The sequence below is a fragment of the Rousettus aegyptiacus genome, unplaced genomic scaffold, assembly GCF_014176215.1.
Source record: "Rousettus aegyptiacus isolate mRouAeg1 unplaced genomic scaffold, mRouAeg1.p scaffold_m13_p_2, whole genome shotgun sequence".
Taxonomy (NCBI): domain Eukaryota; kingdom Metazoa; phylum Chordata; class Mammalia; order Chiroptera; family Pteropodidae; genus Rousettus; species Rousettus aegyptiacus.
Window position 1 is genome coordinate 134,100,837 of NW_023416295.1, and position 26,973 is coordinate 134,127,809.

A 26,973-nucleotide genomic window follows, 5' to 3' on the forward strand; every position below is an offset into this window, starting at 1 on the left:
CTTCAGCCTCACTCCGGCTGATCTCCTTCCACAGAGTCTGACACTTGTCATCACATACCTGGTCTATTTTCAGGGTCCATGTCCCAAAATGATGGTGACCAATCACCTGGTTCCAGAGCATCTGACCATGCCATCATTTCCTTGACTAGGTCCCCCTTGAACTGTTTTGAAAATTATAATGTGATTATAGTTTATCAACACAAGGAAACCATGTTAGAGGGAAAAAACAGCATGGAGCTGCATACCTTAACTCTACACAGTGCTATGCCAATTATACCTCAATAACTGGGAAAAAACAGCATGGGAAAATATTCAGGTGATAAAGCAGATTTTCATTGTGCTTGAAAAATTGAATGGGGATAGAGATGGTTTTCCCAGCACAGTGAGATCACTGAGTCCACACTTAGCCAGGTCCCTTTCACCCCACTCACACATCCACATCATCCCGGAGTGGGTCTATGCCTAGTTCTAACACTTTCCCCAGCTCTTCATAAGCTCTGCAGTGGCAAGAACACATACACCTTGTATCCACACCTCTGTCTACCCTTTTACCCAGCATGGTTTGGCTTAATTCACTCGCTTCAGTCTGCAAAGTCGGGTGGGAGGCCAAGAGGAGCAGCACAGGTGTGCAGGCTGTGACAGAGCATCAATGGACAGAATCTGCAGCAAGCGGAGAAGGGGAACGAGTGTGGACCCTGCCAAACACAAAGTGGGTGGCTGTCTTCGGGCCACACAGAAGGGTCACGACAGCATTTGTTTACTCATGATTTACACAGACTATCTGGCAATACAGGCTTAGTCCTACCAGTCAGTATAGACACCTGAACTGTGACGGAAACCTTTAATGTCCTTATCGTGCCAGTAACTAAGGCTACTCAATTGGCAGTGCTCCCTTAGGCCTTGTTTCAAAAGGAAGAAGAAAATGAAATTCTGAAGGAAACAAACTAATAATGATAAGCATTTTTGTTCTCTCTCGGCCAAACTATATAAATACACTCTGTTGTATAAAAACACTAGGCTCTTGATCCTTCTAAAATCTGAACTATTTGAGGATAAGGCCTGAGTAAACATGGTTTATGCCTTGCTTTATTTCAGTTCAGCTCAGCAAATTGCCAGATGGGGAACAGAATACTGATTTTTCAGCTCCTTTTATTCTTCTGTCTTCTTTCCGTTTTCAATTGTGCTTTGTTGTTGGGTTCCTTTTGCTCCCAGGTACGGCCTGTAGCCCCTGTTTTTGATTTAAAATTAGGGGTTGGATCAACTTACCTGATTTGGTCCTAGCATTTCCCCAATCCATCTGCCTGAGCGACTGGAGACACCCGTTTTCACTGATGCTATAAGTTTCTGCCTACAGAAAAGGCTGCCCTGATTCTCCTGAGTACCTTATTCTCAAGGCACCTTGCACACCTCCTGTTTGTTTACCATAGAGACAGCAGTTTGGGAGATATGTTTACTATGGGAGTACACAGGCTATAGTGATGCTGAGGAGAAAATACAAGCAGCTATGTATGTGCTACACAGAGATGTGGCATGCAGTGAGCATCAGATGTGTGAAAATCTAGAAAGCACAGGGAAATCAGAGATTCCTTCCTGAACAAGGTATGAACACATAATTAGAGAAAGGTAAAAGCCAGGATATAGAACTCAATATCAACCACACATTTAAGGAAACTATGATTACCAACCTGATTCCACTAAGGCAGTCTAAAGAAATGACTCTGGATATTCTTAAATAAAGAAGAAAAACATGGAGATTGAGCCTAAAAGTCTCCTTTCAGCTTGAGTGTTCTCAGACTCATTGTTAAGACAAGTCCCTCCAGACAGCAAGTATTTTCTGTGATTCTTAAGTTCCACCCCTGGTCATTCTAGCTTAGACTCCTCAATCTCTACACTTTGAAAAGGGGTATGTGCTAGTCGAGAAGTTAATGCTGAAGGTGGAAGAGTACCAGTGAAATTACCAGTGTAGACTGCCCGTGGCCAGGACACCACAAAAGCAATGCCACTCTCAAACGTCATAATGTACTACAATCTGTTCTCGAGAAAAATACTCTTATTTTCACAAGGGAACTGGAGTGAACTATCTCTGTGTTTACCAAGCACACCAGTGGCTTATTGCACACAGTTCTTTTTAGATTGGCTATGTCGCTTTTCAGATTGTATGTGTTGCTTAAAGGTACTCAACAAAAAGCAGTTAGAAAATAACAAAACCAAAAAAGGCTAGCTAGCTCTGTGAGTCTGTAACAACATCATACTCAAATGTGAAATATCTGTGTCAATTCTGCTTTGTGGCTCTAACTGAAGAAATTAGAAAAACCTCAAAACTATTCTGCAACTTTAAGATGCAGGAATATTGGCGAGTATTCACAATTTTCCTTCACTGAAAATCTCATTGTATATAATAGGGAAGTCATTGAATACTATGTCTTTCTATTATATCCAAGTGATTTTCGCAGTAGGCAATCTGCTAGTACACCGCAGGAGTCCACACTTTGAAATAAAATGACATTGTGGATACAGTTTTATGTGCGATCCCTATTCAGTCCAGAGCACTGCCTAGTTCCCTTCTTCTTGGCTGAATTGAGTGGGCAATTCATAAAGAGTGAGTGAGAAAGGAAAAGCACATAATGAGTTCTTTTTTTGTCTTCATCAATAATATAATTGTGCTCTTCCAATTACTGGAGTGGTGACTGTATATATTACACTTTGAAAATAAGTCGAAAAAAGATTTTTTGCATTGCTAAAATGGTACACGAGCCATCTCCAGCAGGAGGCAAAAATTAGTAAATCTAGGTGGATCCTAGCATGCTCTTCCTACATATCTGGTGGAATAATACGGCACAGGAGTCAGAGAGACGCTTCTTCCCACCCCCTCTTCAAATGAACCTAATATAAAATCTATTCGGCAAAAACATTCTGCACAAGGCATCCTATGTGCTTACTATTCTTTAAACGTGGCATTAATAAAATCACACTAGCATCTAATAAAATTTTTAATTCCTTAAGGGTAGGAACCATTACTAACCTTTAATGAGTGATTCAGTGAAAGCATTTAGTTCCCCTCTTGGTAGGAATAACCAGTAGAATATTCTTAGCCCTACAAGACATATCTACATAGATGGTATTACTGATGGCTCCAGAATAAAATGATAATCAGACTGATTAATGTACCTGTATGTGCTCAGTAAAGACTGGTTTCCAGAGTTACTAACAGCAGAAAATGATGGCAAGGATATCAAAGAATGATGGGGGAGCTTCTGAAACACGATGCTATTTCACTGCAGAATGCATTCCCATTTGTGGTTTCAGGCAGCATGAAGAATGAGCCTACAGAGCAAGATTCCAAGACACTGTAGAGTTCAGTAACCTGTTCCCCAAAGAACCAGAGCTTTGAACACACGGTCAGTGCCAGTGAGACCTGTGTCAGATCTAGAGCCACTGAAGGAAAGAATCAAAACAAAACAAAACAAAACAAAACAAACACCTTTTCTTCCACTTGGTGAGAAAGCTCTGGCTAACCAATACAAATTTAGGATAGCGTAGTAGTACTCACAAACTCTGGGGATCTGAAATCTTGCTGACTTTCCAGGGTTCCAAAATTAGAGACAATCATCTGATCAAGGTTTTCCAACTCTAAAAAGAAACACACACACACACATAAATGAAGTATGAAGTTTCATCAGCTCCCATACCTTTTTTGCTTTTAAATCAGCCACACTGGCTTACCAAGTATATTTAGCATTTGTGGCACACTTACAGGTTTACATTATTTCAAGTTTACATTATTTAACACTTTCAACTATCGGGGACACTCAAAATCTTCAGCAGCAGTTTCATTTATCAGACAATGCCATGCTTGCAGGATGTTAGGTCTGAAAATGCTCTGGGCTAGATCTACCACAGAAAATCATTTAGCTTCTACATGGAAGGACACAGCAAATAAATGTTATTAAACTCTAGCTAAGCCTACTGATGTGCTTTTTCTACTGCCTTTCAGAGAACTGACAACACGGAGTCATTCTGGAGTAGCAATTTTCTGTTCTAAAATCTGCTGAATAGCACTATCTGATAGAAATAAACTAGGAGACAAATTGTCTGTTAGACATATTAATAAAAAACAGATAAAATTAATTTTAGTATTATAATCTCTTTAACCTGATATACTCTGATTATCATTTGAACATGTATTCAATATAAAAAATTATTACTAAAATATTTTACCTCTGTTTTGGTACTAAGTCTTTGAAATCCAATCTGTATGTTATGCCCATATCTCAATTTGGACTAGCCACCATTTCAAAAGCTCAAAAGCCACAAGTGACTAGTGGTCACCGTAAGGAACAGCACAGTTAGAGGGATAAAGGAACCAAATCTAAAAGGTGGGTCACTGTGCAAGACATTCGTCTTGTTTTGTCAACAAGTTCCTGACATGAACAAAAGGAATTGTTTGAGATTAAAAGGCACTGAGAGGACAAAACACCCGTGTGCAATGTGTGGTTCTGGATTGGATCCTGGTTTAAACAAACCAGATGCAAAAGACTTAAAAAAGAAAAAGTTGGGAAAATTTGAATATTAAGTTTTTGAATTATATTAAGGAATTATTAATATTGATAAATGTAACAATGTAATTTTAGCTGTGTAGGAAAAGTTCTTAAATATTCTTAAATATTTAGGTTTAAATAAAGATGATTAAATATTTAAATAAATTTAAGTAAATATTCTCATTTATCAACAGGTCCAGCCTCTTCAACAAATCACTGATATGAAAAAAGGCAGACCGCTGGAAATTTAAAGAGCCCTAAGGAATGGAACTCCAGTGTGTATTTTTTCCCACACCACCAAACAACTCACTCAATTCTGACACTATCTGAAGAGAGTATCAGATTCCACAGGTTAAGGGCTCAGTTCCACTGGACTTTCTCCACTTACGATGCCAATACAAGTCTAGATTGTCACCTGTGCTTGTGACGACCGACTATAAATGAGAGATTGCCATCATCCTCGTCTTAGGTTTTACTAATTTTCTATAAAGCAGCTCACAGAATTCAGAGAAACGTTTACTTACATTTACCAATTTATTATAAAGGGTTGAAGGGGTTCAGAAGAAGCCTATGATGTGCCACTTTGGCATAAGGATTCTTCTTTTGAATTAAAGGAGGCTCGAAAGAAATTTTTACCTCTCCCTTAAAAAATTTAAATTGGGGGGACTTGCCCATAATAACAGTTAACAAGAAATAAATTTGTATGACTTATCTGTAGGCTGGGACGAATATCTAATCACTGAACGTCTATCTACTCTTCTTATTTTTCCTTCCCATTCCTGGACTCAATATGGCATATATATCTCATTTTACCTTTCTGTCTTTGACCTTCTCATGTATGTGTAATTAAATTTATTTTCTCCTGTTAAGCTGTTTCACATCAATTTGATTAGAACAGCCAAAAAAAAAAAAAAAAAAAAAAAAACCTTTGTAGCATTGAGGAAACATTATTTATTTCTCCCCAACAGGGTATTATTAAGGATACAGAGGAATAGCCAGATGAAGAAGTACATAAGGTAATGCACGTAGAAAGAGGTGCAGGGTTTGAATGGCCACTCTCCCCACGACTCTCCATGTTCACCAAGATGAAGCTCTCCAAACCCTGCAGTTTTGGATTTTTATGGAAACTTCATGACATAGGCATGACTGATTGATGATCACTGGCCATTGGCAGTTGATTTTACCTCACCCCTCCCCAAGTCAAGGGGCCATGGAACTGAAATTTTCAACCCTCTAAGTCATAGGGTGGGTTCTTCCAGCAACCAACCCTCAACCTTTGATTACCTAAATTGTTTCATTAACATAATAAAAGGCAAATTTATCTCTCTCATCCTGTAGGAAATACCTAGGATTTTAGGAGATGTAGGCCAGGAACCAAGGAAAACTAAATACATACTTTTACAAATCACAATACTAAAACAGTCATTATCAATATGTGACCCTAAACTAGATCCTAACTTGGACAAACCAGCTGTGAAGAACATATTTATCAAAACCAGGGAAAATGAGTATGGAATAATCATTATGTTAAGAAATCGCTTTTAATTTTATAAAATATAGTGTTATCCTAGCTTTGTAATGACTTTTTTTTTTTTAATGCATACTACATTTTTTTTTAAGTCCACAAAGGCTTTTGTAAAAGAAAAAGCTGGGTTTCTATGGATCCAGAAAAACTCCCTTCATGGCTCAAAAGAAAGCTGAGAGATTCGTAACAGATCTCTAAGTGATTGTTTAACAAAACCAAACTGTCAGCCAACAATGCAGCTACCAAATACTTAGGTTTGACACATCACTGAGAAACATCCCAATATCTGGACGGGGATCACTCAGAATCTTGTCTGCTTACATCACTGTATGTCCAGGAACTGAAAGGAAATGTCAGTAGAAATGACAACACAAAGAAATGATTCTAACTATTTGAGAAAAACTGAGTTCATCACAGGACCAAAGCAGAAACAAGAACAGATGAGGGGAGCCAAGGCTTGCAGAGCTGCAACCAAAGCAGAAGTTAAGGTGAGAACTCCAGGAGGGAGTCTGCTACACTTAGAGCAGCAGTCCCCAAACTTTTTGGCACCAGGGACCAGTGCTCCCATGAGAATCTAACGCCTGATCATCTGAGGTGGCGCTGAGGGCAAATACTGATGAAGCTTTGCTCTCACTTGCTCTCCCACTGCTTGCCTCCTGATGTGTGGCCCGGTTTCTAACACGCCAAAAACTGGAAGGTACAGGTTGGCGGGGGTTGGGAACCCCGACTTAGAGAACTGTAATGTAATAAGCTGGTTATTTCTAATATCAGAACAACAGTCGTCCAAGATAATTACCTTCTTGCAGACCACCTTTAAAACTTGCTAAAAATGTGTTTACACTACTGGCCATACGGGCTTATTTTATATTGGTGTTTTGCAGCTTGGTTTACATCAAGAAGAAAAGGCCTAACCTTTAAATAGTGTTAAGGGTGGAAAATTTTCAAATGGCCAACTTCTGCTTCCATTGTTTAATGTTAAACAGGGTGTAGTTCTAGGAGATATTCTGTGCAAAGATATGCTAATGTTAAGGGTGTAGTTACACTATGTAAAGATATGTTAATGGCCAGCCTCTGCTTCTGTAAACCTGCTTGCTTGCTAGAGGGGGTTTTGGAGCTTTTTAAGCTATTCCTTCTAGAGGCTCAGGGCTGATTCTCTAGTGGGGAGAATCAGTCGCCGGCTGGCTAATAAAGGCTCATAATTAATCTCAATTGGCTCTGTGGGTCTTAAATTTGATCACACAACAATAGCATTTAGATATTTAAGAAATTATATCTGTGGCATTTATCATACATTGTTTTTGGGGAGCAGAACTAGCAAGTCAATGAAATAATATTGCAGATATATTTTTAAAATGAGTATTGTAAATCTGATAGAAGAACTTGACTTGTATTTTACTGGATTACTTTAAAATTATCTAATAATCTAATCCAGCTATTATGTATCCAGGGTCAACAGATGGACAGAGCTTTTATTGTTGACTGTTTTCTTATGGAAGGACAGCGTTTAAAAAGTAAGTATTTTGCCTAAACACAGGAAAAACAATGCATTACCCAGATGTCCTATCAAATTAAAGGCATCTATGCAGCTCAAAAGGATTTGTGGAGGAAAATACAGAACTATTTATACTTTTTGTTATTCTGCAGGTAATAAAAACTAATAGACTCACTGGTTAATGTCAACACAAAGAAGAAACTGTAAATTTGAGTGAATAAAAACAGAAACAGCTTTATTGAAACATCATCTAGGTAGAACATGCTACAGCTGTTGCTCTCATGACCTCATACAATACTGAGAAGCAAATGATTTATGATGCTAATATGATAATTATACTTCCACTGCTAAAGGGTCCCAGTTACTGTTGGATATTCTCATTTCTGGTAATCTAATACAGCTGAAAAAATTCCCTTCTCAGCAAAAACAAAATAGTCAAAATCAAGGTGACACTTTGAAGGCTTTTTATTAAAATAGGGGCATAGTGAATGAAAAAAATTCTAAAAAGGCAAAAATGTTAATTTCTTCATATGAATCATTTTTAAAAATGTAATATTTTGAAATGTTCTTTTAGTATTGTCACAATCCCTTGCTTTATACAACAGAGGTACCACCTTAAATGACATCATGATTAGCTCATTTAATTTTGGCACTCGAAATATAAAAAAAAAAGATTTGGGATGGATCTCTATGTTATCTGTTCATCAAAAGCTGACTAGAGAACTGGAAACTAGTTATTCTACTATGATGAAAAACCTTTGGTATTGACATGTCAACAGAATTTTACATGGATGTACAATAAAAGTGTAACTGAAAGTCAGGTTTGACATACATTGACTAGTTTATATAAGAAACTCGTCAAATTTTAAAAAAGCCATTATGTATAATTTTATAACTTAGACAATCTACTACCCATACAAAACACAAAATGACCTTTTAGGAAATTCAAGGACAAAAGCCATAATACCTGATAAGTAGTGCCCTAGCAATAAAAGTAATCAGAATTATGCATCCACATTTAATCTAACTTACAGCACCAGCATGGAGGTGGTTGGGTTCAATCGAAATATTTATTATGGTGGTTGTTTGCCATTGAAATGATCAGAGATGTAGTGAATGTATGAGAGAGGCAGATAAAAATAGACTAGGGCCTGGTGCAAGGAGCACAGGTCATGGATTAAGGAGGTTGACTGGGTTCAAGTCCTGATTCTGCAATTTAGCTGCATGACCTAGGAAGGCAATAACTCATTCTCAGTTTGTTTACTTAAAGCTGATAATAAAATTATGCTCCCTGGGTATCGGACAGGATTGTGCAAAGAATATAAATGACAGTTCAAAGGTATGTTGTAAAAAAACAAACCACTATATATAAGTATAAATTAATTTCATGTATGCAGACCCAGAAATATGAAAAAATGTAAACAGAAATTTCCTGAGTGTTTTTTTGTGCATGGCACTTCCAACTATCTGATCTTATCTAATCCTATTTGTATCCCTATTTTCAGAGATGATGAAAAATTTGAGGTTATTAGTTGCCTAAGGTTAAGCACTAGAAGTGACCCAACAGGAATCTGAATCTGTCAAATTCCAAACTTTTTTAATATAATAATTTGTCTCTCAAGCTGCTGTGAATAATCCCAAGGTGCCCGCAGTGCTAAATACAATGGACTAACATAGCTTGAAAAACAAATAATGATAGAACAATGCAGTGAAATTTATTGTTATAGTGGTCACAACCAGAACTAGTGGAAAAGTTCCACAAAATAAATAAATGGATACAACATTCTGGAAAATGGCTAAAGACATGCGCCAAGGACGGAGCTAGGTGATATGAGCACAAATACCAAGATGAACAAAGTACCGAAGCTATACACAGGAATTCCATGATCTAGCAAAAGTACAGCTAAAGAAGTGTCAAAGGAATGGCCCACATCACCTTGGGAATGAGGATGTAGTCACATATCCAGATTAAGCATGATGTCTAATGATCTGCCAGGCCTTCCTGTACCTGAAATTCCATACTTTCCAGATATTATGTGGGCCTGCCCAGTCTCACTCCCCACATCACGTACAGATGAGTCTACCCCTCAGGTCTACATCATCTTGTGGTCAGTCGTATTTGATCTCCATGTTCCAGTATCTCTTTCTCTGGCCTCAGTTTAACAGGATCTACTTTATTCTGGTGACAATTAGGTAGGGAAAAATCTATTTCCCATATTATCATGATATTGTAAGCCCGCAGGTTATAGTCTCTATGACATTAAATGAGATTCTAAATCCTAAAATGGGGCCAAAGAGTCCTTATTAATAAAAAGTAAATAATGAAACATAAAACAGAAACACAGGAGAATTTCTATCAAGCTAAGATGGTTGTGTTTTACCACACAGGACAGTGGACTTGAATTATAAGACCTCTACACAGAATAACCCTGTGGCTTCAGGCATATGGCTTAACCTGAAGTCTCAGCTTCTCCATCAGTAAAATGTAGATTATAATGCCTACATCAAAATGTCATTAAAGAGAATAAATTAACTGACACATTGATAAAAGTGACTTGAAAACTATTAAGTACTATATAAACATTGGTTATTATTACTTTTTTATTTCAATCTTTAATAAATTTTGGCATCCTTAACCTTGTTAGGCACCAATATTTCCATTTGACTTTTTACCTTAACTATCCCTGCCATTCATTCCTTTTTTAATAATAAAACAGAAAAAGGCAATACTAATACAGTAAATATTTTTGAATGATTTCAATGTCCTAAGCACTCTTGGCTACTACTTTCAATTAAAAGACATGTGAATCAGGAAATGTTTCCTCTTTTATGAATCTGGAGGGATAAATCTCTGACCCCAACTTGTTAATGGCATATAAATACAATAATTGTAATATTTAAACGAAAAGAAAAATGAGGCATTCTCTTTTAATTATTTCTGGCATGCAAATTCCAAATTCAAGTTGATGATTTCCATTAGAGCTCTGTTTTCTCATCTTGAGAAAGAAAAAAAGTGCTGTCACTCTGGAAAAGTTATTAGTGCTCTCTAATTCCTCAGAATGCAATTTAATTACTTACATATAATAAGAGTTTTTATATTTCCAGGACCCTACTGCACTAGACCACATTGCAATATGTCCGCACACAAAGCAGGCTAATAATATAATGTCCTTTTGCAATAATATTCTTTAAATATTTGGACAAAAAGGAGGGGCTCGGCCTCACCTCCACCCTGCCCACTGCTCCAGCAACGCATTAAATAGACACATGCTCCCACCCAAGCACAAAAGACTCCATAACAGGACCAAAGGGAGACAGTTCAATGAGTCCCTTGGGTATCTCACCTTTCTAGCCCTGCCCAAAGTGGGTACTTTGATTTCTTCCATCACAAATAACAATGCTCTCCCCAAGAAGATCTCAAGTACATATAGTTTTCTCCATCTCATTACATTTCAGTGGTGTTTAGTGTTGTTTTAGCTCCTGTTCTGCACCGTCTTCCCACAATCCTCCCCCTTCTTCAATAATTCAGCGCTAAAAATGTGCCTGGAAGTTAAATATGTTTCCTTTTGAAGAGCTGGGAACAACCATCACATTATTTATTCTCACATCCCAACCAGATTAGCTAATGCCTTTATAGAAAAACCCAATGTATATCACAGACCTATCAGTTTCCAATTAAACTTATTAGTTCCTTTGCCATCTTAAAAAAAGCTTCATTGTGGTAACATTCATACAACATGAGATTTTTCATTTTAACCATTTTTAAGTGAACTATTTGGTGGCATTAGTTCCATTCATGATGTTATGCAAACCATCACCACTATGTCCATTTTTTTTTTTTAACACCACAGAGACAGTTACTTATTAAGCAATAATTCTCCATTTCCCCCTCCCCTGGCCCATGGTAACTTCTAATCTTCTGTCTCTATGAATTTGCCTATTCTAAATATTTCATATGAGTAGAATCATACAATATTTGTCCTTTTGTTTCTAGCTTATATCACTGAGCATAATATCAAGTTTCATCCATGTTATAGTATGCATCATCTACTTATGACTGAGTAATATACCATTGTATGTACATAACATATTTTGTTTGTCCACTCATCTGTTGGACACTTAAGTTGTTTTTATCTTTCGGCTATTGTGAATAATACTGCAGTGAACAATGACATACAAGTATCTGTCTGAATCCCTGTTTTCAATTCTTTTCGGTATATTCCTAGGAGTAGAAATGCTGAGTCAGAGTAATTTTTATGTTTAGCTTTTTGAGGAACTGCTAAATTATTTTCTACATTGGCTGTAACATTTTACATTCCCATCAGCAATGTACGAGGGTCTCAATTTTTCTACATCCTTACCAACACATTATTTTTTTTTAAATTCTGACCATTCTAGTACGTGTAAAGTGGTGTCATGGTTTTGAATTGCACGTCCCTAAAAAACAAATAATGTTGAGCATCTTTTTGTGTGCTACTGGCCATTTGCATATCTTCTCTGTAGAAAGGTCTACTCAAATTCTTTGCCCACTTTTTCAATTGGGATGTCTTTTATTGAGTTGTAGAAGTTCTTTATATATTCTGGATATGAAAGCCTTATCGGACATATTATTTCCAAATATTTTCCCCACTCTTAGTTGTTTTTTCATTTTCTTGATAATGTCCTTTGATGAACAGGTTTTTAATTTTGCTAAAGTCTAATTTATCTATTTTTGTTGTTGTTGTCGTTGTTGCTCATGCTTTTGTTGTTATATCTAAGACTCATTGCTAAATCCAAGGTCATGAAGATTTACCTCTTATGTTTTTTTTAAGAATTTTATAGTTTTAGGTCTTACATTTAGATTGTTTATCCATTTTGAGTTCATGTTTATATATGATGTGAGGTAGAGATCCAGTTGTCACAACACCATTTGTTAGAAAAATTATTCTCATTAAGTGTACTTGGCATCCTTTGCAAAAATCGATTAGCCATAGATATTTAGATTTATTTCTGAACTCTCAAGTCTATCTGTCTATATATGTGTCTGTACACCAGTACTACACTGTTCTAACTACTGTGGCTTTGTAGTGAGTTTTGAAATCAGGAGATGTGAATCCTTCAACTTTGTTCCTTCTTTTCAAAATTGTTTTGGCTACTTGGGGTCCCTATCAATTCCACATGAATTTGAGTCAACTTTTCCATTTCTGCAATCTTTATTATCATTTTAATGAACATGTTTTTAAATTTAGATTTAATAACATTAACGAAAATCAATTATGTAACTGAAGAGTGATTTTATTTAATGTAATCAATCTGGCGGGGTATTTTTTTTGTTGTTTTTTGTTTTTTTAAAGCTTGGCTAACACAGCTGATGTTCTATAAATGACAAATGGTATTAATTATAAAAATATGTTCCAACAACATCTCGGAAAGCTCACTATCGCTTCACAGTCCAATTGGTTCAGGTTTTCTAAGACCCTCAGGGTTCCCAGTTGAATACCACCAAGTTTGCGGTTGGCTATACCTCAGCTGCAATTTAGCTCTAGTCATTGACCTGTCAGTTCCCAGATTATAGTGATTATACAAGTCCTGGGGATGAAAGAAAACACCATTCTTAAATTCCTATTTCTTTAAACTCAAAGCACATTTGCGTCATAACTCCATGCTTAACTATCAAAGTAGGCCTAGCTTCAAAATTAGGTTTTAAAGCTTAGGGGAAATGAGAACATAAAATGCAAGACAAAAAAAAAAAACAACAACAACAATAAGTCCACATTTCCTTATCTAACACCTTTGATGCCAAAACCTTTGCTTCAGAATTTAGAACTTTTCAGAATTCTAAAAGAAAATAACTCTTACATCTACATACTGTATATTACTATGCACGCCAGTGAGGTATGAAACAGCACCTATTACTCAAACATGTTCCAAAAATATAAACTTGGCAAATGTAGCAAAAGCTTTAATATTAGTTATATCCTTTGATCTTATAAATTCTATTTCTGGGAAACAATACTTGCTTGCTTAAATCAATTAGGATACAGCTATACAATAGTATATAATGCAATCACTAAAAATAATTTGTTAGAAAATTCTAACGATATATTTCATTGTGAAAAAGTAGATTATAAAACTATATGGTATATCCTTAGAAGAAGGAAAAGGAGGAACTCAAACAAATATTTGCATACCCATGTTCATAGCAACATTATTCACAATAGCCAAAGGTGGAAACAATCCAAGTTTCCAACAACTGAAAACATACAATGGAAAGTTATTTAGCCTTAACAAGGCAATTTTGACCCATGCTACAACATGGATGTATCCTGAGGACATTATGCTATGTGAAATAAGCCAGTCAAAAAGGGAAAAATTATGTATGATTCCACTAATATTAGGTCTTTCGAGTAGTTAAATTCATAGAGACGAAGTAGTGGTTGTCAGAGACTGGGGGAAGGAAGAATGGAGAGTTTTTGTTTAATGAGAATAGAATTTCAGTTCTGCAAGGTGAAAAAGTTTTGGAGCTGGATGATGGTGATAGTTGCACGATAATGAGAATGTCCTTAATGCCACCAAAATGTGTTATACCCCAAGACTCCCCTGACTTTGGAAAGGACCCCAAATTCCACTAAATTAATCAGACCAAAATTCCTGGAGCCATCCCTGATTCCTTTCCCTCACACTTCAACATCTAATTCCTCAATAAATCTACTTAGCTAAATTTTCAAATATATTCAGAAATGGGCTACTTACATCTCACCACTCCATAGTGCCTAGATAAAAACTAGCACTTAATACTAATGTTAAGAGTGATTAACAAACTCTAGTACCTGTTTTATATCTAAGTTCTTTTCATATATGAACCCATTTCATCTTCACAACAGCCCTACAGGAGAAAGATAAGCATTATCTTTAGCTTTACATCACCAGTGAAGAGGCACAGAGAAATCAAGTATTTTGCCCAAGATCACACAGCTAATGAGCAAGAGGATCAGAATTTGACTCAGGAGTCCACAGGCAACCTATGCTTATAACCACTATATGAAACTGCTTCTTGGTCTTTGGCATCTTTCTCTACGGCTTTTCGAGTCTCTGTTCAATATCCTGGCCTCGGAGGGGGTGTCCCCAACTTAGGCTCAGAATAGAGCCACTATTCTTTGCCACCTTGCCCTGTTGTAGTTTTCTCTAGCACTTAATTAATAATTAGTTGCTATATATTAAGTTTCATGAGGGCAGAGATTTCACCTTGTTTGTAGATGAATCCGAAGCACCTAGAATAGTGCCTGGGCCATGTGAGTCACTCCATAATTATCTGCTGAAAGACTGCCTTCTATTAGGTTGGCTGCTGGAGTCAGACAGATGTGAATTTAAACCCCAGACTCACCATTTCCTGTGTGTGACCTTGAGCAGCTTAGTCAACCGTGCTATGGGTCAGTGTCTGCATCTTCTTCTCAGGATTGTTTTGAAGATGAAATGAGTTATGGCATGTGATGTGTTTAGCTTGGAATCTGCACATTGTAAACACTAGATAAATATGAGCTACGAGTAATATATAATGGTGGGGGGGATGTTATGTTGGAACCTTCCTGAAGTGCTTTTCTTTTTTTTTTTAAAGGATATATATATAGCCTTTGGAATACGTCAAGAAATAAAGATATTGATGGCAGTTTATTACCTGTTCCATAACAAAAAAATTATGGATGTGTATGTAAATTCAGTCTAATGCTGAAAATAAAGAGAACTCAAGAAACATGTACATCTCATTTTAAGCATTCTTTTAAGCATTCTTGTGTATTGTTATTTACATACTTCTAAATCACGCCATTACTTAAATTTTGAATGTACGGGTACTTTTTTTTTTTAAAGCCGCCAGTTAAATAACAGACTGAGACAACAAAAATTCCTTCCAAACGAATCAGTTTTAGTAGTTCAGGATATTATTTTAGGCTAAATAGAACTGAATGCCCATATTCTGCCACTACTTACCCTACTGCCTCTGGGAAACCCAATGAGTCAAGGGCAATGGCAGCAGAGCCTCACCCTCTTCCTGTTTACCCTTCAACAACTCAACAGCCTCAAGGGACTGTTCAGAAGTGGGGCACCCAGATCCAGCTCCAGTCAGTCCCTTCTGCTTGAGGAGTGGCCAGGGCAATGGCCATTCTTATGGCTGAGAACACAGTGACTATACTAGGAATACGTGGCTATTTAAGGGAAACTCTCACACCTGGCTGGGGAGAAAGGCGTCACAGCAAGAAGCACCTGGCCTCATGCTGATGTTTTCCACAGGACTTCAACTCTCATGACAAGCGTCTCTCTAGACAGTCCCTGGGATGTAAATGACTCTCAGTTTCTTGGTCACGGCACTTCCCAGCTGTGACTATAATGCTTTAGAAGGTCTGAACCCATGCCATTTGCTCCATAGAAAAATAACCAACTCCTTCTGTGTCTTATTACACTTTGATTTGGTAACTTGAAATACTTGTTCAGTTGCCAGCTGGTAAGGACCTCCTACTACACTCCCAGTAGATTATGGTGGGGAGGGGCATGGTGATGCAGCAGAGGCGGGCAGATCCAAATGGGAAGACCCCAGTTTGGGAGCTCCCTATCTAAAGAGTTGGAAGGCCACTTCTTTTAGAATCCCATCAGGGACTTTATTCATGTGATAATCCTCCAGCTGGCCAGATGCAGCTAAGAAGGTTCAGGTACTTCTACTCTAGAAAATACGATACAGTATAGCTCTTTGAGATTTTAAAAATAAACAGATCATCTGAATATAGCTGAATCACCTGAGAGATGCAAAGTATTTAAGTTTACTCAAAATATGCACTTAATGTGCTAATTAAAAAACTAATACAAATGGCACTCAAAATCAGATTGCCTCTCCCTAGGGTGTAATAATCCTGAAGCTTGCTCTAGGATCAAATGTCTTCTTGGTCCTTTGTGAGCTCATCTCATGCCTTTTGTCCTTGTCCTTCTTTTTCATGAACCAAGTTTATATAAGCATTAGACTTTCTGGCATAAAATAATAACTATCCGTTTTTAGCATGCAATATGAGCTAAACACTAGTTAAGTGTTAGAGATGTAAAAATGGCCACTAAGATATTCACATGTGAAGACTAGATAAATAAACATACAAATGACCGTCCAGGGAGAATAAACTGAACAGGGCTGGAGATCTGAAGAAGTGAGACCAGAGTAATGCACAAAAAGAAATATGAGACCATCTAAGAGATTATGCTGAACAAAATCCGGGCTGGAACATAATGACGGTGGTAGTGGGGATGAACAGAATGAGATGGAATCCAGTGACTTTAAGCTCTTAGAATCAATAGGCTTTGTGGGCTGACTGGGGAGGAATGTAAGAGATACAGACTATACGGAGTCCAACCTGAGCAAACGGGTACACTAAGAAGGGCCTTTCAACTCTCCAATTTCGCCTTCATCAGTTTCAGTAGGAAATATTAACCTTATTCTTGGTAGAGAAAGTGGAAAACTAGATGCTTTCAGATAGAATCATTAAATTCTATTGCCAAATCAACCAAACTACACTTGTTTATTCATTCAACCAATAAGTATTTGTTGAGTGCCTGCCATGTGACAACACTGGGTAAGGCTCTGGGAATGACTGAGGACTCTGCTTCCCCTTTCATCCTATCTGCCCTCCTCAGCCTAGAGCCTCTTCCTTTCATGCCTTGGTTTCCATTCCCACAGGCCTTGTCACTATAGAATACTCAAGCATGTTTTTCTGTGACTTCAACTTACCCTTTACTTGCCCCGCATTGACATTTTTCAAGCTAAAAGTTCTTCCATCTTAAAAAAATAAAAGACCCTGTCCTTGGGCATTGTAGCAGTAACAAAATGTCAAATGTGTACTCCCTTTGACCCCGCAATTCCACTTTAGAAACTTGTCCCACAGAAATTCCTGCACTCACATGAAAGGAATGCATAAGCAAATATGCACAAATATGTTCAGGAAAGCATTATGTGAGAAAGCTAAAATGTCTAAATAAAACTCAAATGTCCAGAGAATATACTACAGCACAATATAATACTATACACTTGCTTATGTAGTGAGATGTCTGAAACAGATAAAAATACAAGCTTTAACAGACTATATGACAATAAATCCAATTTTTGTAAATTAAATGTGTAAAAGTGTGTGAATGTGGTAGTGTATGCACAGAAAAACTTTGAAGGATATACCTCAAATTTTTAACTGGTTATTTATGAGGGAACAGGACTATGAAGATTATTCTCAGTCATATTTTTGGATGTTTAAAACTTTTACAATTTGTACCTTATCACTTTGGTAATCGGAACAAAACAATAAAGAGGTTAGCATAAAAAGGAAAGACAACAACTTTCTCAGCCTTGTCCATGCATCTATTGCATTGTAACAGTCCAAAATCCTTACCACTGCTGCCAGGGCTCTAGGTAGGCGGGCACCTCTCCAGCAGGGATTCAGTCTCTACCACTCGTCACCCAGCTCTGCTTCAGGTCACCCATAACTTGCACACTGCTAAACTTAATGTCTATTTTAAATTTTTGCCTTATTTGGCATCTCAGCAATCTTTGACACAGATGACCGTAACTTTTGAAGACTCTCTTCTCTTGCCTTCTCTTGGAGGTTCTTCCATGTCTCTGGTCTCCTCTGTCAGTGCCTGCTCCCAGGCTAGACTTGACTTCTAAAATATATGGGGCTCCACCCAAGGCCCATGCCTCTGCTATCCCATGGCATCTGTTAACATCTTTAGGAGAAAGGTTCCAAATGCATCACTTCTGAACGTCACACATCCAACTACCTATATGACTCTTCTACTTGGAAACTTCCCATGCATCTCAGACTGAGAGCGTGCACACAGGACTTAGGTTTAAACACACACACACACACTACTCTTTCTCCATTATTTCTTGTCTCAGTAAATGGTATTGCTATCTATTCAGCTGGTCGAGCCAGAAACCTGGGTGTCATCCTGCATCCCTCTTGCTCTTTCATCCCACAGCCAAACATTCACCATCTTTTGGTGCCGAATATTTCTTGAGTTTGTCTTCTTCTCTCTGTCTTACATGGCAGTACTTCCCAGTAGCCCTGTGCTGGACTACAGCACTAATCTCCTGACTGATAGATAGCCTGCCAGCAACCTTCACCCCCTTCCAATCTTTTCTCCCTTCAACAGCCAAAGTGACCCCTGAAAATAAAATTCTGACCCAGTAATTTTCTGCTTTAAACCCTTCAGTGGCTTCCCATTAGAAAGCTACTTTCGGATTTATGACAACAAGCATTTCTGTAATGGGGAAAAATGAGAAAATTTTTAAAGGAGTGTAGTTAAAAAGAGAGCGTAAGCACCACGGCAGCAGGAGCTATGTCTATTTAGTTTGCTGTAGAACCTCAGTGCCTAGCCAAGGTCTTTGCAGATAGTTGACCCAAGCTATGGAATGAATAAATGAATGAATGGGATACGGCAGAACCTAGGATGGCCATAGAGTTGAGGAAGAAATATTTTTGTTTGTTGTGCCTTGTTTTGTAAAATTAAATGTGTATTCATATTACATATACATACACGCAAATGTTGATGAAAAGGGGTGAAAGAAAAATACATAGGAGGGATCACTGATGGAGAGAGGCATAGGTAGAGGGGTTAACCTTAATCAGAATAGTAAACATAAGTGTAAGCATACAGTAATATTTTCATTATGAACACACACTTTTTTTTTTTTTTGAAGGAAGGAAGGAAGGAGAGAAAAGGGGCAGTACCTCCCAAAGATTTCTATTTTCTCTCTGGTTTCAGAAGAAAGATGATCTACGAAGAATGAGGAGAAAGGGTGTACAGTACGGACGCTAGGAAAGCAGTAAGAATCTGAAACTGTTTTTGTGATTGATAGAAGCATCGGCTGGCTAGGTATGCCAGGTTCAGTTTCTGTTCTGCTTTTTTCCCTGAGCCCTGCAAATACTCAAGACTTAGATTTTTTTCTGGCCTCTTATCCCTAAGACAATAGTTCCCCAGCCAGTGTAAGAATCAAATGTATCATAATAACCTGGGGAACTCTGATTCCTGAGCCCCGCCTCATGGAGACTGTTTTAGTAATTGGGGCAGGGTGGCTCTAGTGTATAACTCAGTTTGTGAAGTACTGCCCTAAGGAATCTCACCTTGGTATCTGAGCCACAAGGTCACCGGCTTCACGGATCACATTTCCTCTTCAGTCATTATATGAACCACTACTGAGTACACATGATTAGTGATCAAACTCGCCAGTCAAAACCACAGTGACATGCAATGTCCACTTTCCATCTAACTGAAAAATAGCAACATGGAGGAAAAAGAAAATATAAATGGGGGATATTATCTACTCACACATGGGTTGGATGAGAAGGACACATTTCCTGGTGGGGTGCTACCAGGATGTCCATTCTTGTCAGAGGGTAAATGGGGAAAAAAAAGACCTCATTCTCCATTATCTTTCCTGTTTTTCTGGCTCAAAACTAACACTTCAGCTATTGAGAACATGAATCCAAGTATGCTTTGGAGCTGAACTATTATCAGCTGAAAATAGACCAGAGGGAAAAAAATTCAGAATTTTTTTTTTTTTACTTTTTAACAGTTTCTTGTTAATTAAAAGTAGGTTGTAATTTTACTTGGGACTTTCCTTGAAACTAAAATCAATCTATGGGAACAAACCAACTTTAAAATCATCTATTTCAAGTCCTTGGTCTTATAGATGAGGAAATAATGACAAGGGAGAATGCCCATATTAAGTAGTTTGTAGCAACTCTGGAAATAGAACCCAAGTCTAACTTGCAGTCCAAGGAACTTTCCACCATGCCTCACTCACACTGTAGGTAAGAAAAGAATTGAAGTTGGGGGCGGGGGGAGGGGGGGCTGGAGATGCACAGCTTACCGAGAACTCTATTTCACATGTGTGATCAAATGCCTCATAAACAACAACTTAAAACTCACGTCAAGAGAAATTTTTATTTGAAGATAGAGTACTGAACACATACATTTAGTTCTGCTCCCTCCTCAAATACTACTGCAAACTAAACAGATTAAGACACAAAAGATAGAAGAGAAAGTAACACAGTTTTGGAAGATGGAGAGCAGACAGACAAGTGGCAACTAACTTGACAGAATCAAGAAAGCTCAGTCCAAAACTAAGATCACCTCGGAGCACTTTCATTTAAAGTATAAACCCCGCAAAGGCTGAGGGCCTGGCAACACCGGGTTCTTCTGGAAGGGGGAGAGAAGGCGGGGTGGAGAATTGGCTGAAAGTCTATTTAAGAAGTAGTTAGACCCCTAGATTCTCTCCCTCATTCCTTGAAGACAGATGATTGCCTCCAAAGCTCCAGACCCACACTTAGGAGAAAACTGGAAATGTATCCTCTCTGTAAAGAACTAAGAAAGGATCTTTGGACTGGAGGATTCCTGGCAGAGTTAAGGATGGGGATTCCATACTGAAGAAAGATTACACAAAGAGATTACGGCTGAATGTTAAGACCCCTAGCCTAGCTATATTTTCTCTGGGGGATCTAATCAGCTAAATAAGACAACAAAAACAAATAAAAAACACACAAAGCCTAAAGACCTAAAAATATTAACATCGGGAGTTCCAAAACAAAACCAAAATAAACAGCCCAGCCAGGTAACCCTAGATGAAACCCAAAATTGCCAAACCCCATCCACTATTCAAAAAACTTGTGGTTATGGTCATTATTATAGAATTACCCCCCCAAATAGGAGGGAACAACAAGAATTTCCAGATATGAAGAAAAGCATCTAGCAGAGAAATAGCAAAGCAACTTAAAGGTGTGAGGTGGGAGATTGGGAGTCCTTGGCATAGATGCTAATGAATCAAATATGAGGTATGAGACAAAGTCAGAAATCAAGGATGACTTCAGGTTTTTGGACTGAATGACTGGGTGGAGTCACTGCTGAGATGAGGAATAATGTAAGAAAACAAATTAGGAAGTTGCTTTTGGACATGTTAACATTTGAGATGTCTCTTAGACAACCAGATAGAAAGGTAAATAAAACGGGCAGCTGAAAAGCAAGGGAGGGACAGGGATTGGAGATAAGTATGTGGAAGTCATCGACATATAGATGATATTTAAGGCCCTGGAAACAAATAAGTTCACCTAAGAAGCAAGTGAGAGGCGGTAGAGGTCAGAAAAACCCTTGGCACTACAAAGTCTAGAAGCCAGGAATAGGAAGAGACGGATCCAGTAGGGGAGACTGAGAAGCAACAAGAGAGTTGTGAACAGAATCAAGATGGAGTAGCATCACATAAGCCAAGTGAAGAATTTCAGGAAGGGGAGAGTTCTGGGCTGTGCTCCATCCTACTGAGATAAGGATGAGCTCCAGGAGAAAATGTCAAGGGACTCTGTGACTCACGCTGAATGAACAATGCTCTGAGATAATACTCCTTTCTCATTAGTGTACTAAGAGTAATCAGTTCATCTAGAACACCAATGTTCTGTTTCCACGGATGCCTCACCACACCGCAAGCCCTCCTTCAGGGTTCTCCCAGGAAGCAACCAGGAGAGCCCTGTGCCTACGAAACAGAAACAGCTCCAAATGGATAGGGTTAAAAAAGGAGACCAGTGCTCACAGCAAAGGAATCAGATATGTTAAGGCAGGACAGAACTATTCTATAGATTTCTACATTTTTTTAACCTATAGCCTGTGAGAATAAAATTAATGAAGTCATTCCTCCCATCTTATTTGGCCACTGAAATTGCATAACAGCTACAGTTTCTGAAACTTCTGTTTATCCATTGTTTCTAAACCCTTTTCTCTCCCACTATTCTTTGTTCATGTTGCAGCTCCTGACTTTAAAAAAAGTCTGAGGTTTAACATATATGGTAAAACTTTACCCTTTTTAAGTTTGATGTATTTCGACAAATGTAGACAATCATGTAACCACTACCATGTTGAAGATATAGAGTATTTCCTACACCCCTAAAAACTTCCTCTTGCTCCTAGGCAATCTCTTCCACCCACTTCCAATCCTTGGCAAGCTATGATCTGATTTGTCTCTAGTTTTGCCTTTTCAGAATGTCATATAAATGGAATTACATAGTTTATAGGCTTTTTATCTAGCTTCCCTTACTTAGCAAAATGCTTTTGAGATTTATTCATGGTGTTGCCTGTATCAGTAGTTTGTTCCTTTTTTTGCTGCTGAATAGCATTCCATTGTATGGATGTACCACAGTTTATCCATTTGCCAGCTGATGGACATCTGTTTCTAGGTTTTATCTATTAAAAAAACTTCTATAAAATTTTGCTAAAAGGTCTTAGGTGAACACGGGTTTTCAATTCTCTTGAGTCAGCATTTGGAATGAGATTGCTGGGCTGCGTAACATCTAGCTTTTGGCCACTAAGAATAGACATTTACTGAGCACTAACTTTATGTCACATAATGTGCTAAGCTCTTTCTATGCCTTATGTTACTCAGTTCTTAAAATGACAATGAAGTTATTATTGTTCCCATCTTACTAATAAGGAACTAAGGCACAGAAGGTCACTTGCCCAAGATCACACCTTTAGTGGGTGGCAGAGCCCGGATTCTCAAACCCAGGAACATGGCAAAACATAAATCAGCAGTCATTTTGCTTTGCTCCCTCCTCCAATTCAAATGCATGACGTCTGAGAGAGAGATCACAAAACTCTACCCGAGGCTGTATGTCTTCTGACCAAAAATAGCCATTGCTGACTATTCCTTTCCTCCCTTTTAATCATGACAATGAATACATTAGCATGGTCTGAAAACCACTGCAATAACAGTGTGCCGTTTTAAAGTCAAAACTTGATAAGACATTATGAGGAAACGCTTTTATCTGTTTCTTGCAGGTTTATAGCTGTTAACTTATTGGTGTGAAATAACAACTCCAAGGGAAGCAAAAGTCAGCCCTCTTCTTCCAGCATGGTAATTCCTCATGGTCAATAACAATCTTTTCTAGAGACTTCTCCACTCTCATGACATGAGGCCAAAACTGGCAGAAAAATATAAGGGCTCTGGAATCAGACAGACTTGGATTCGAATTCTGGCTCTGCTCCCTAGTGGACAGGTGCACATACACGTCCTCCCATGCAAAAACTGGTGTGAATAAGCCCTAATGTGCAGGCAGCCATAAAGATTCCATGGAGCAGCATGGGCGAAAACACTGAACACTGCGCCTTAGCTATGAACGCTTCCTTTCCCCCCTCCTCCTTCTCTTCCAGTATTGGTGAGCATCTGTAGTTAGTATGATAGAAGTAGGTTACTCAGCAAAAGCTTTTATTGGCTTGTTAATTTTTCATCCAAAAAGCAGCAAAGGACAGACTGGAAGGAGGTGATCCTTTAACACTTCATAATCTTTTAAAAAAAGTCTTGCAAACTTTGTACTTCATTCCACGATATAATCAAAGTTATTTTTTAGTGTGTCATACACCTGTAACACAGATTTTTAAGATAAATGTGTATCCCCTTCACCCACTGCTCCCAACCCTCCAACTGCTTCCTCTGGCAATCTGTTCTCTGTATCTATAAGCTTGGTTTGTTGTTGTTTTTAGATTCCACATATAAAAGAAATCGGATAGTATTTGTCTTCCTCTGACGTTTCACTTAGCATAATGCTAAGTCCATCCATGTTGTTGTAAATGGCAAGATTTCATTCTTTTTTATGACTGAATAATAGTCCATTGTATATATGTACCACAATTTCCTTATCCATCATCCATCAGTGGATACTTAGGTTTGTTTCCATATCTTGGCTATTGTAAATAATGCTCCAATGAACATGGGGGTGCATATAACTTTTCTAGTTAGTGTTTTCCTTTTCTTTAATAAATGTTCAAAGGTGGAATTGCCGGATCATACGGTAGCTCTGTTTTTAATTTTTTGAGGAACCTCCGCACGTTCTCATAGCGGCGTCTCCAGTTTCCACTCCCACCAACAGTGCCTGAGGGGTCGCTTTTCTCCACATCCTCGCCAACACTTGTTGTGCTTTGTCATTTTGATAAAAAGCATTCTAACAGGTTATATCTCATTTCGGCTTTAATTTACATCTCCCTGATGATTAATGATGTTGAGCATTTTTTCCAAGTACTCGTTGGCCATCTTTGTATCTTATTTGGGAAAATGTCTGTTAAGATCTTCTGCCCATTTTTAAATCACATTGGTTATTATTATTATTATTTTTGCTATTCAATTACATGCATTCTTTATAAATTTGGATATTAGCATTTTAGATATATGATTTGTGAATATTTTTTCCCATTCGGTAGGTTGTCTTTTCATTTTGTTGGTTTCCTTTGCTGTGCAGAAGTTTTTTAGCATGATACAGTCCTCCTTATTTTTGTTTTTGGTGTCAGATTCAACAAATCATCACCAAAACCTGTATCAAAGAGCTTATCACCTGTTTTCTTCTAGGAGTTCTATGATTTCAGGTCTTACATTCAAAGTTATTTTAATATAAAAATGTTGTACACCTATCTCCACCTAAATGACAGCTTTCTCCTGAAAATTTTTAAGAACCTTACTTACATGCTGCTGCACTGCCACTAACCTGGAGTACGAAGGCTCCCAATTATAAAGCACGAACCTCTACATAAGCCTTATTAAGCCCTGAAAATGATTTCATGCACTCTGGTCATTATTCTTTCTTGCTGGAACATCTTAACATCAACCCTACACCACCATCCTCTTTGCAGTCTTGGCTCCAAAAGCTTTTAACTCTGAATTCCCCAAACAAGGAAAAAAGCTACTCTCGGTTACCCCTATGTGGAGCCTCCTGGCCACCTGTAAAGAGATACTGGCTGCGACCTGCTTTCTGAGACAAACCTTTGTTATAGCTACAAGTATAAACATAAATACTACACATCTAAAAATATTTTTCAAATTAAAATAAGATGCTGGCCAAGCCTGACCTTAAAGTGAGATGACAGAGATTGATAGTTTTTTAAATCTACAGAAAAGACTTTAACATATTAATCCAGAAACGCCAAAGGATTTAGTTCAGCTACACTAATGACATGTGGCTGCTCAGAGTTACATATCTAATATGATAAAGGAAATAATTTAGTCCTTAAAATGTATTTTCATGAAATGGTGTTATTTTTTTTTCTTCAGACAATAAATATGTTATTCAGAAAGTCTCTGGTTGTTGTATGTATGTTGAGCAACATGTACAGTCACTGGAATATTTTCATTATTTGTCATTGAAATCCCCTTGATAAACTTTTTTTTTTTTTTTTGGTGCCAAAAAGGCCTCTCCTGGCTAAGGAATGGGAAGTCCTTGTGTATGAAATCTTGACCCATGGTATAGTGGGCTGTTGATGGGTAAAAAATAACTTCTGCTCTCAGAAACTATCATATAGGAATGAATTTTTTTTTTTTTTTTTTTAGGAATCCATATGTACTAACTGATGAATAAAAAGTTAAGGAACTTCAACTCATCAAATATTATCTTGGACCCAATGACAAGTCAGCAAGTTACAGAGAAGCCAAGAATGACATGGGCTCTGTCCTCCTGACGCTGACTATCCAAGGAAGAAAAAGTAAGCAGGGTGCTCTTCAAGTATAAAGGAATGGAAAGGTGAGTGTGAGGTCTCAGAGGAGGCCTCTTGGAGGCAGGAACATCACCTGAAGGACGAGGAGACATTAATAAACACAGCAGCCAAACATAAGGGTGCGATACTGGGCATTAGAAAGACCAGTCAGAGGCATCGGACCTGAGTCCCAGACCTGCCTCTGCAACGACCTGAACAAGCCAATTTTTAACCTTCCTAGTTCTCATTTTTCCTTACCTTTGGTATGGGATGGTTAGATTATGTCAGTTGACCTAATTTCTTTCCATGAGTAAGGATCATCCAGGAGCTTTCTAAAAATACTGGCTCCCTCCCCCAGAAATGTGGTTTCGATTGGCAGGGCATCAGTATTTCTTTCAAAAAGATTTCTAGGTAATGCTAATGCGCAACCAGGGCTGAGAACCACTTAATGCGATGACCTCTTAAGTCTCAGACGGTTAGGTCTGTGGGTACCAATCCTTAGTGCACAACAACATCCTCTGCAGAGCTTTTAAAAACCCCAGGCAGGCTGCATTCCAAACAATTAAACCAGAACCACTGTGGGTGGGACCTAGGCTCCAGTATTTTTTAAAGTTCCCAGGCTGAATCCCAGGTGCAGCCAAGGTTAAGAGCCACTATTCCTAGGCTCTCTCTCTCTTGACACTTCAATTTCCTATTACAACCACTGGAGGAGGATGGGAAAAGGAAGGAAAGGGAAGCTAAAAGGTTTCCCCTCTTTCATTCCTATGTCAAATTAAAATAGATTTGAATGCCGAAGGTCACCAGTAAATTTTAAATGGGCTTGTACCATACGGTAGAGTTGATTTTGGACATGTATGTAATTCACGTTGGTGAATGACGGTAGAAAGTGCCCATTCCAAAATGCTTACAATTCT

General features: G+C 38.0%; 1 protein-coding gene across 3 annotated transcripts in view; it reads right to left on the reverse strand.

The window, feature by feature from the left end:
- The window catches only part of ANO6 (anoctamin 6), a 164,907-nt gene that overhangs the window by 94,148 nt on the left and 43,786 nt on the right, over window positions 1-26,973 (reverse strand). For 2 of the 3 annotated variants that reach the window (XM_016146448.2, XM_016146445.2), the window contains exon 2: window positions 3,551-3,630. The exons of the other annotated variant lie outside the window; for it this stretch is intronic. In XM_016146448.2, the coding sequence (XP_016001934.2) occupies window positions 3,551-3,630 (80 nt within the window). The remainder of the gene's footprint in view (window positions 1-3,550; window positions 3,631-26,973) is intronic. 3 annotated transcript variants of the gene reach the window in all.